Consider the following 12380-nt stretch of genomic DNA (forward strand, 5'->3'; position numbering starts at 1 on the left):
TAGAGATAAATTGTAAACAGCAATAATGTTCAGCAAAGTAAGATCTACAAATAAGTCAACATGACCAAAATGGTCAGTTGACCCCTTTAGGAGTTATTGCCCTTTATAGTCAATCTTTAACCATTTTTCATAAATCTAAGTAATCTTTTACAAAATCTCCACTGAAACTACTAGGCCACAATCATCTTTGGGGTATCTAGTTTGAAAAATGTGTCCGATGACCTGGCCATTCAACCAAGATGGCCGCCACGGCTAAAAATAGAACATAGGGGTAAAATGCAGTTTTTGGCTTATAACTATGAAACCAAAGCATCTAGAGCAAATCTGACAAGAAGTTAAATTGTTAATCAAGTCAATATCTATCTGCCCTGAATTTTTCAGATGAATTGGACAACTGGTTGTTGGGTTGCTGCCCTTCAATTGGTAATTTTTAAAGGAATTTTGCTGTTTTTGGTTATCTTGAATACTATTATAGATAGCGATAAACTGTAAACAGCAATAATGTTCAGCAAAGTAAGATCTACAAATAAGTCAACATGACCTAAATGGTCAATTGACCCCTTAAGGAGTAATTGCCCTTTATAGTCAATTTTTAACAATTTTCATTAATTTGGTAAATTTATGTAAATTTTTACCAAATATAGTTCTCTGTTACTAATGGGCAAAGTTCATTATAGATATAATTGTAAGAAGCAAAATCGTTCAGTAAAGTAAGAACTTCAAACACATCACCATCACCAAAATACAATTTTGTCATGAATCCATTTGTGTCCTTTGTTTAATATGCACATAGACCAAGGTGAGCGACACAGGCTCTTTAGAGCCTCTAGTTTTTGTTAGGAACGTGTTCAATCAATCTAATTAAAAACCGATCTCTCATCGCTCCCGTTTTCTGATATGTGGCGTGGGAGCGACATATCACAAAACGGGAGCGATGAGAGATCGGTTTTTAATTAGATTGATTTTCAATGAGTTGTTTTGGTGGATCTCTAATTCTACATTCTTTCATTTTCTACAGTAGTTTGCTAACGGGTACTGTGTCGAAGGCTTTAAAAAAATCTATGATGACAATTTCAGTTGAAGACCAGCGTTATATGGTTTCATGGAGTCGTTTAATTTGTCTAGTATTTGTATGTTGCATGAGTAACCAGACCATGGTTTAATGATGTTAGTAATCTGTTAGTTCATTGCGCAGTTGCTTTAACAGTATAGAATTTGCAAATGAAACAAGACAAACAATAAAATATTTCTAAAGTTATTATATTTTTACGATGCTACGAACTCAAGTATTCATAGTTAATTTTTGCTTACTCAGAACCAATTTTAAATAGTAATAAATAATTAAGGTATGTAAAGTAAATGCGTTTTGCAAAATTCTCCGAACTGCAGAATATTCTGGAATTATGTGACCTTACAAACATAACTTTATAGATTAAAGAAGTATTTAAACTTTATAGATGAAAGAAGTACCTAAACTTTATAGATGAAAGAATTATCTAAACTTTATAGATGAAAGAAGTATCCATGTTGATCATATAATGTTAAACTTCATATACAGTCTAAACTTTAATATATGAAAGAATTATCTAAACTTTATAGATGAAAGAAGTATCTTTGTTATTGATATAATGTTAAAACTCCATATTCAGTCTGTGAAATCATGATATTGTGCAATAGGAAAATAACAACATAGGGACGATGTAGGATCATGGAAGTATTTATTACTGGATAACAAAACATATTCAGTCATATTTTAACTTTTTTAAAATAAAATAATGTAGGTAAAAGACAATATTTAAAGATTTGTAAGACTTTACATATAAACAAAGATAACCAGATATAAAAAAAAGTATGTTATATACAGCACAAACGATTGGTTATCTTTTCACTTGAGGTTGTAAATAGATAATTTCGTGGTTTGTCGTTGTTAACATAGATATTTATATACGGATCTAAAAAAATTAAGGGCTCATTTACCCTGATACGTATTAATCGAACTTAGAGGAAGTTATGTTTTGCTCATCTTCATTGGTGCTGTCAAAGTACCTTTAACGAATGACTGTTTGTTTTCAAATTTCCAAATTAAGTATTTAGAAATATGACTTAATCAAAGTGTGTGTATACATACGTATGAAATGGCGCTCTCTATAACTGATAAGGTAAATGCCATTAGGCGAAATAACCCTTCCGAAAAATGCAGTCTGTGTGCACATGGAGGGGAGACCCTAAACCCCTATAGATAATTATTTATCATTGTCTGTAACTGGTAAATGGGAAAAAAACAGTAAAAATTTGTTATACCATGGAATAATAATATTTCCGTGTATACATGTCGTTCATTTTGTCGTCTCTGGTGGACCATGGCAGTATAAAATTAATTTTTTTAGTAGAAACATATGATCAATAATGTTTTAAAAAATAAACAATAAAAATTTCAAACATACATTTACGTTCCTTTTAAATAAGAAAACTAACACCAATTAGGTTTTTTTTCTCTTTGATCAGAATACTGTTATAATTCTAATGTGCATAAACAATTATCATTTTATAGAATAATACTTTCAGAGGTGAATTAATTGTACTTTTTCGTGGTCTTTTGGAGATAAATAGATTCGTATTTTCTATAGTATTCTACATTTTATTCGTTCACGAAGAGTTGATCAGAATGCAAATCTGTGAAAATTAATGTGAATGGAACAATTGCCTTCCACACAAAATGTTATTTTTGAATAATTTTTGGATACAGTACAAACATTTTCACATTTCAATTTCAGGAAACCTCCTTACATTTTGGATCCAGCCAATCCATTTCATGACGCAGCACCCCACAAGAGAGTAAAAGGAGACTATAGTCGAATCCACGAGAGAGGTCGTTCGCTACGGGAAAGTGTGGGAGCACAGGCTCAAATGGGGTACGAAATAAATATCAACTCCGTATTATTAAAGATGCAAGCAAACTTATTTTATGGCATTTGAAAAGTGAAAGTTAAATGTTTGTTTTCCCTACTAATTTTGATACCGACTGCAAGCTAATCGCAGAAGACGAGACTTATCTGGAATACAAAATACTGATTTGTTTTATACTCACTTGCATGTCACTTTAGTATACCAATTTATATGGAAATGTATTACCATGCAAACTTGTTAGTTCGAGTAGTCATTGGTCCAGACCTTGGAACCATTTTTATACTTCTGTGGCCAGGATAAGTTCATGGAATTTTTAAAAGTGATGATCTGTAAACACTGTTTTCGAAAAACATGTAATGTCCTTAGATAAAGGCAACATTGGGATATAGCTGTTCGATAGTCATGAAACGAATTAGTGAAAACAAATCAAGATCTCAAACCACACCAAGGTAAACACATCACTTATCAGAGGAAAACAACGGAACAACAAAAACGCTAAATGCTACAAAACAAACGACAAAATACACGTACATAATCTACTGCTATATTCATGACTTGGTATAAGACATTTGAAGAAAAATATAGATCGTAACCTAAGTCTTTTTAGGGTTATGTTGGTTTTGTGGTAGCTACATGTGATATGTCAATCATATTTGGACTACAGATTAGTTGCAATAAGTATACGTCCATCACATTACTGTGGATTCGTTTATATTCGTTGGATACCCTTTTCGTGGATTTTGTGATAACAGGTGAACCACAAATTTAAAAAATTCATATCCATTTAGTTTGAAATAGTTTTAATATTTCAGCATTACAAATGTTTAAAATAGACTCATCATAGATGCAAGGATTAAAATTTTAAATTTCCGCCAAACACCAAACGAGCGTTTATTCTACTAAATACTCACCATTGACGCTCGAATCAAAAAAAATAAAATTATTGTATATTTGAATGATGCATAAGCAATGGGACCTTGGTCTGATTTAACATTTATGTCGGTCATCAGATCAATTCAAAACTTTGATCAAACACTCAATTAAGTGAGCGTGTGACTGTACATTATGGTCATTCTGCATCATTTGCCAAAAAAAAATGACTTTCAAGTTTTGAAATATGCTTATATACATGTTCCTAGCAGATGAGTGATAACGATTCTAAAGAAGATTTTGTCTAACTTAAAGTGCGTCTTGCATTAGAAACACTGAGCTTGAGTTAGATAATATGATTTGACTAGTCATGATGGTTTTGAATATTGACTATAATTATATGATTCTAAATTAAATGACAGGAGAACTTTTTATTTATTTCAGATCTCGTTTGTTTGGTGATGTTCAATATTCCTCTGGTAGTGATGAGTATGACCATATAAAAAGTAAAAGTGGTAAATTACTACAGCTTGCAAGAGACATTAAAGAAAAAGAATATGTAGGTGCAGTGTCAAATGTGAATTGTCCAGACCTTTCGCCCAGTTCAGACGAAGACGACGATAACTACTCTAGATCTATCAAAACTGCTACAACAGAAAAAAGGTCAGGTTTATGGACTGCTCTAGGTGTCGGAGCTGTACTTACTGGAGGACTTTTAGCCGGGTATGCTGTTAAGAAACTAACAACAAAAGCAGAAATAAATCCGATTCCGACTAACCATTTCAAACATCGGCTTACTGAATACTTTATAAAAATAAAAAAATATTTCATTTGAAAAAAATATCTACAATCAAACCTGTTGTCAGAAATTATTTAAGGGAGAGCAAAAAATAGAGTCTCTTAAGACAGGTGGTCTTTTAATACAGGTTCCATTTATATGAAATGTACTACAGAGGGATTTAAAATTGATGGTCTTTAGCATAGGTTTCAGGTAGTCTCTTATTAAAGCAGATTTGACTGTATATGATTGTTCGAAAAGGCTTCAGATCGTTTATCTTGGAAGTTATTTATGTTTGTAACGTCGCTGATAATAGACCTGTGCTCGTGACTCCAAAGGCTTAATACAAGGATTACAGAGCGACTGAGCAGGGTGTTAACTGACTTTAAATAACGCTTTTACTAACAATGAACACTACCTTTTCCTGGATCTTGATATCTCTCATCTTAAACTGGGAGCTTAAAAACCATAATTTATGATAAAAAGAGATGATTTTTCATTTCCTATTGTTAATCAAATATTTTAAGATGATAACGTTCCCTTGTTGTTTATAAATATGTTTATAAATCTCAACTTGTTCGAATCACTCGTGTTTTCAACAACAGTTATTTTATTTTAACGAAAGAAATCTCTGTATTACTGAAAATTATTACATCAGGGTTTTCTATATCATAAACTATTCAAAACATTTACCAAATGTTATCATCGGTACAAGGACATCATTCATAATTACAAATCAACATGCTATATGACATATTTATACGTTCAGATGTTTCACATCGAATCTTCAATAGTAATATACTTTACAAATCCCCAAAAATGTCGGCATTTACCCTAAAAGCTTGCCCAAACATTTCAACAAACTAATTGAGATGGGATATAGTTACGATACTGTTTTCAGGTCATTGTAGATATTTTGGCATTAACATTGATTTACTCATAGGGTCTTTGCATCAGAAATAAACACATGTATTCTAAAACTAGTTGTTGGCATGATACGGGTTATGTTCTTCTCGTATATTTTATGGTGGTTTGATAACCTGTTTGTTTTTTTATATGACGAGGACATAATCTTGTAATCAGTTTAATTGAGGTCTGGAGCTAGAATATCTGTGTAACTGCTAGTGGTCCTGTGTTTATTTGTGTGTCATTGTTATTTTGCTAAGTTTCTTAGTTTAAACATATCTATTTATAGTGGATTGGGAAACAAGTTTTGCAACTTATGTCAATCCCTTTCCAGGGACTTTTTTAATACTAAGTTTTATTGTGCGTATTGCTGTGTGTTTGTTTAATCTACATTGGCTAGAGGTATAGGGAGAGGGTTGATATCTTACTATACATGTTTAATCCCGCCGAATTTTTGCGCCTCTCGTAAGTCAGGAGCATTAGGTCTTTTTAAGTCTTGTAAGTTTTTGTTTATTTTAGTTGATTTAAATGTTTGGGCGTTTAGTATAACGTTCATTTTCACTGAACGTGTATACATTTTTGTTTAAGGGACGGCTGAAGTCCGCCTACCGATGCGGGTTTACTCGCTGTGTTGAGGACCCATTGGTGTTCTTATGCTGTTTTTTTACTCTTAGGTCGGGTTGTTGCCGCTTGAACACATTCCCCATTTCCATTCTCAACATAGGCGAAAAGGGAAAAATGATATAGCAACACTCTTTATTCAAATATTGTATTTGTGGAACAAATGGGATTATCTTGGCTTAAAAAAAACCAATAGAAAACGTGGATCTAACAATCGGAGAACAGTTAAAAGCCGAAGGCCACCAATGAGTCTTAAACGCAGTGAGAAAATCCGGCATCCAGAAGTGGGACTCAGCTGACCCCTAAAAAAATGTGTACTACGTCAATGAAAATTGACGTCATACTAAACTCCAAAACATATAAATAACTAAAATTTAAAAAAAAAAGCATACAAGACTAACAAAGGCCAGAGGCTCCTGACTTTGGACTGGCACAAAAATGCGACGAGGTTAAACATGTTTTGTGAGATCTCAACACTCCCCGTATACCTCTAGCCAATGTAGAATAAAGAAACACACAGCAATACGTACAGTAAAACTCAGTTTAAGAGAAGTCCGAGTCCGATGTCAGTATAAAAAAGAAACTAAACAAAATGACAATGATACATAGATAAGCAAAAGGACTACTTTGTTTGTTTTTATAGTGATTAAGATTATAACACAAGGTTAACTACTGTACACACATTTTTGATATTTTTATATATTATGTCTGTTTGTTTTGTTCATACATTTTTATCATTAAAATAGAATTGTATGTGACTGTCATACAAATGAGAGGTTCAGATATCTATAAACCCAGGCTTAATCCAACATTTTCTACATAAGAAAAATGGCTGTTCAAAGTTAGGAATATGACAGTTGTTATCTATTCGATTGAGCTTTTAATTTTGCCATTCGAATAGGGAATTTTCGTCGGAGTTCGGTATTTTTCTTATTTTCTTTTAGATATAACCCGAACTTGAACAAACAGGACGACCGCTTATTTTTTCTAACACATCATTCATAAAATGGCATTAGCTACGACATCAAAATAAAATATAATTTAGTTTGGTTCAATCAATAATAAAATAATAAATCGCTTTGAGTAGTCAATTTGGTTAAATTTAGTTAAAATAAGCAAAGAAACATATCTGATGAATAATTCATTGCAAGTGATTTGAACTCTATATTCGTTGGACCTTTTTAACACATTAGCTAGAGATTGATTATGCATGTTTTAGTCGTGTTCAGCTATTAAAATGAAAAGAATGTCAACAATGAAAGTAAAACAAAGGTGAACCATTTCGTTGACTGATTTAATCTTTAAAATAAATCTTTCTCAAAGAGGTAAAAAGATAATAAACTTAATGTTTACCCTATAACATGAAATCAAACAAATATAGAAAAGTCTAATTGCATGAGGTCGCTATATATATATTTATATGTATGTTTATGTATATATCAGGTTATGTGACCGTCGGCAGTCTTTGAGGGTCATCTGGGTAGTTCCTAAGATGGCAGATAGACAAAACTCTTGAAATTCTGATAAAGAACATGCGTTGTTAAAAGTTTTATTCAGACTTATTGTAAATTTAATATGTATGTTATAAATCAAATATGAGAATTAGATTCGGCAAACATGATTTTTATAGCTAATGCCCATTTAAAACAGTTAAAACTAATAGCATTTAATACATAATTGTGTATAAAGTTCACTTGATTGAAATAGTAACATTTCTAGCAGAGGTAATAAAGGTGAAAATAGACTGGAGGCAGCAAAGATTTAAGCTTAATGTCGGTGCCAAAGCGACATATATGTCGTTTGGGGGTTGACTGCCGAAGCGACACATATGTCGTTTGGGGGTTGACTGCCGATGCGACATATATGTCGTTTAATTGGTTTTAATAAAACAATCATATTTTATTTCTTTTTGTCTTTTATGCTTTTGATATTCTTATATAATATATACATTGTTGTTTTGAATTCATTATGACGTAATACGTTAAGTATATATGACGTCATAAATGCCAAAAGATCGTCTGTAATTTCCCCGACATAGCTATGGAAGACAGTGACGGTGACATAACAGACATAGTAACTTCGGGCGACGAAGATTCTGACGATGCTGATGTTGAAATGCCAGACAATGCTGCAAGACAGCCTAACCCTTGGTTTTCTGTGGTAGACAAAGAAACGTTTGAGCTAGACGTTAATCGTGATTTCGAGGAACGGATTGGGCCGTGTGGATTTGAAGCCAATTTTTCACCGGTGGATTACTTTGATAAATTTTTGAAAACAGAAGATGATGACTTGATTGATCGCATTGTAGATGAAACAAATAGGTACATTGTTGGTTTTATATGGTTTTAAATTATAACGTTCTTAATTTTCTTTGAATGTATATTTATTTGTTTCCGTAATATAATTGCGGTCTACAAATTAATTTTCAAAGTATTCTAATAATTAGTAAACTGTATTTTCTATTGATGACTAACGTTACTGTTTTGGTGCTCAAAAGTAATTTAGATGTAAATAACGCTCCAATAGATAGCAGAGACATTTTTTTACAATATTAATTATGTCCATTTTGAGATAACAGATAACAGCTACCTAGTAAATACATTTTTAATAAAACAACAATTAACAGCAGCTTTAAAAGCACTTAACACGTTAACATAAAAGTTCTTGCTACCCCCACCCCCTCATCCAACAAAAACACCAGTAATCCTGTATATCCAATAACATATAACTGGTTTTGTCAACAGGTATGTCAACCAGTGCCAAACTACAGAAAATCCAACAAGACATGCCAGATCAAACGAATGGTCACCAGTTAGCTATGCTGAGATGAGAGCCTTTATTGGTCTTGTTCTCGCGATGGGTATCGTAAAGAAAACCTCCATTGAGAGCTATCGGGAAGCGTCTGGTATCTCTGAAACCCCAAATTTCAGAGATGTGATGTCCAGAAATAGATTTCAGGCAATACTGAGATATCTGCATTGCAGCGACAATACAACAGCAGTTCCAAGAGGTCAGCCAGGATACGACCCCCTCTACAAGATAAATCCAGTTGTTGAATTCTTCAATGAAGTGTTCGAACTTAATTATAGGTAAATGTCAACTCAAATATAGAAATATACACAAACCATTACACGGTCATGTTTCCATGTTAAAAATAAACATAAATTTATTGCTGGAACTGAGACGAATTTTGTCCTAATCATATTTTCCACTGCATACTAACTGTCATTGATTTAACACTGGTACCTCTTGTTTCGGGAAAGATAAGAATAAAAAAAATCAATGTAATCAAAATTGTACTATCTGGTTATGTCGTTCATTATGAAATTCTAAAATCTTACATATTATTTTTTAATGTATTTTTTTTTAATTGAAACAAGACTTGTAAATAGATTTTACGGATTTTCAGACTATCTCAAAACATAGTTGTGGATGAGAGAACAGTTGGTTTCAAAGGGCGTCATGTTTTGAAACAATACATTTCAAACAAGAAGGCACACAGATGGGGAGCAAAGTTGTTCGTCTTAGCTGAATCCAGAACAGGTTATACCCATCAGATAAATGTGTACAAAGGGAAACGAAATACAGAACGCCATCCCAATGGACAAGGGTAAGTGAAAAAAAGGGGGTGGCAACTCTGGATTTTCAGGTTTAGCGAAAATGCCAAAATAATATCGGCGAGATAATTTTTATGAAAATACCTTATCGGAAAAGAACACGAAAAATATTACTTTAATTGACTCAAATTAACATGATTGTTTTTGTAAATCGATGGCGACTGTATTGCGAATGAATATGACAATCCATGAAAGTAGACCAAAATTTACGCGCATCTCCAGGTTTATACAGGGTATAACTTAATGACGCTGTTAATTAAGAAATGGCTACTCCCTATAATCAAGTAAGGCCGCATATAAGACACGCATATTTAACATTTTGACTTGATAAAAAGTTCTAATTCTTACCTATTTCTATCTAATCGGTTCATTTTGTTATTGTCTGTTTTCCTTTTATTTTTTTTTCGTCCTGATTATACATGAAATATTTGTGACTGGACAAACACTCAATCAATCAATCAATTTTTTTATAGATATAAATCGGTAATGGATTTAGTACGTCCTCATTTTGGCAAAAACCATCATGTAACTATGGATAATTGGTTTTCATCACCTAAACTGATGAACGACCTAAGGAACCGGGTAACGTATGCAACAGGAACTGTAATAGCAAGACGGAAGGGCTTACCTGCAAGTTTTAAAACAGCTCGGCTCCCCAAAGGAAGTGTTGTTGTTAAATCACAGAGAGATCTTTTGGCTATTCTGTACGTAGATCGGAGAAATGTGACTTTCCTGACAACAAGTGAAAATGCACGGTATTAAAGTTTTTTGTTTTCCAACCCAGCTTTGTCCGATAGGACAATCCCTATTGACAATACTTGACTTTTAAAATAAAAAGTTATTAAAATACAACGTTGTCAAAAAAATACTTACATTGTGGAATATATGAAATACTTTCTTACACAATGTCAAAATTAACTATACAATAAAATACAAGCTTGAAGTAACAGTCATGGCTAATAAAATTATAATATCACCAAAGTAAACATACAATAAAACAAGTCTTACTTAATATACTTTTCAGAACTGTGCGAAAAGTTAATAGTAAAGGTAGAGTTGTGTCTGCTCCAAGTGTTGTCCACAAATACAACCAGACCATGGGCGGTGTCGATCTTGGGGATCAGCTTTTGCTTAAATTTGAGCCACAATTTAAAGGTGTGAAACTCTGGAGAAAAATTCTCTTCAACTTTCTTACTACAGCTACAGGTATGTCTCATCTTAAACATTTGCAAGCTTTTTTAGTTGACAATTCAAAGCCTAACTTAAAGACTATGTGCTTATGTTCAGTTGCAAATATTTCATGCATTGCCTAGAACAAGTTGATATAAGTACCACGTATGATTTTTTTTACTCGTTTCCGTTATCATTTCTAATCTAATTACAAGTATGTAGCTTACTGTTTGGTGTGAGCTAATGCTCTTTGTTGAAGGCCGTACTTTGACCTATAATTGTTAACTTTTTATACACTGTGAATTGGATGGGGAGTTGTCTCTTTGGCACTTATACCACATCTTCTTATTTATATATATGTATATAATAGATTTGCACGGACTTAAACAAATAAACTTGCACTTAATATTTTTTCAGTAAATGCATATATATGCTACAGAAACTGTAATATTTCAAAATTCAACTTTTTACTCTTCCTGTCCATATGAATGAAACTCTCTGAAACATCGACCAACACAAAGTCTCACGCCACATACAGAACACCATGTTGATATACGGGATTTCCTGTACTTGTTATAACCTGAACACTTAACACATTTTCGCCTCTTGTCATCAGGAATAACATCAAGAAAATGCATCCTTATTGCATTTGCAAGAGGAATGTTGTCTGGTCTTCTCCCCCTCCTTCTGTTGCCTCCTCTAAAATCCCCGATCAAACCACGAACTACTGCGTTTTGAAATTTCACATGGTCTAATTTCCTCTGGACAAGAAAACAGTTTCTGTAGCATATATATGCATTTACTGAAAAAATATTAAGTGCAAGTTTATTTGTTTAAGTCCGTGCAAATCTATTATATACATATATTTAAATAAGAAGATGTGGTATAAGTGCCAAAGAGACAACTCTCCATCCAAGTCACAGTGTATAAAAAGTTAACAATTATAGGTCAAAGTACGGCCTTCAACACGGAGCATTAGCTCACACCAAACAGTAAGCTATATATTTGTAATTAGATAAGAAATGATAACGGGAACGAGTGAAAAAAATCATACGTGGTACTTATATCAACTTATCCTTGTTCTAGGCAATGCATGAAATATTTGCAACTGAACATAAGCACATAGTCTTTTAGTTAGGCTTTGAATTGACAACTAAAAAAGCTTGCAAATGTTTAAGATGAGACATACCTGTAGCTGTAGTAAGAAGGTTGAAGTGAATTTTTCTCCAGAGTTTCACACCTTTAAATTGTGTCTCAAATTTAAGCAAAAGCTGATCCCCAAGATCGACACCGCCCATGGTCTGGTTGTATTTGTGGACAACACTTGGAGCAGACACAACTCTACCTTTACTATTAACTTTTCGCACAGTTCTGAAAAGTATATTAAGTAAGACTTGTTTTATTGTATGTTTACTTTGGTGATATTATGATTTTATTAGCCATGACTGTTACTTCAAGCTTGTACTTTATTGTATAGTTAATTTTGACATTGTGTAAGACAGTATTTCATA

The 12380-nt window shown here is 32.8% G+C and overlaps 1 protein-coding gene across 1 annotated transcript in view; it reads left to right on the plus strand.

Annotated features, from left to right (window-relative positions):
* Nucleotides 1-12380, plus strand: part of LOC143076119 (2'-5'-oligoadenylate synthase 3-like) — a 42991-nt gene that overhangs the window by 20188 nt on the left and 10423 nt on the right. The window contains exons 6-7 of the mRNA XM_076251774.1: nucleotides 2775-2912; nucleotides 4222-4500. Coding sequence (XP_076107889.1) covers nucleotides 2775-2912; nucleotides 4222-4500 — 417 coding nt within the window. The remainder of the gene's footprint in view (nucleotides 1-2774; nucleotides 2913-4221; nucleotides 4501-12380) is intronic.

This window comes from Mytilus galloprovincialis, chromosome 5 (assembly GCF_965363235.1).
Source record: "Mytilus galloprovincialis chromosome 5, xbMytGall1.hap1.1, whole genome shotgun sequence".
NCBI lineage: Eukaryota > Metazoa > Mollusca > Bivalvia > Mytilida > Mytilidae > Mytilus > Mytilus galloprovincialis.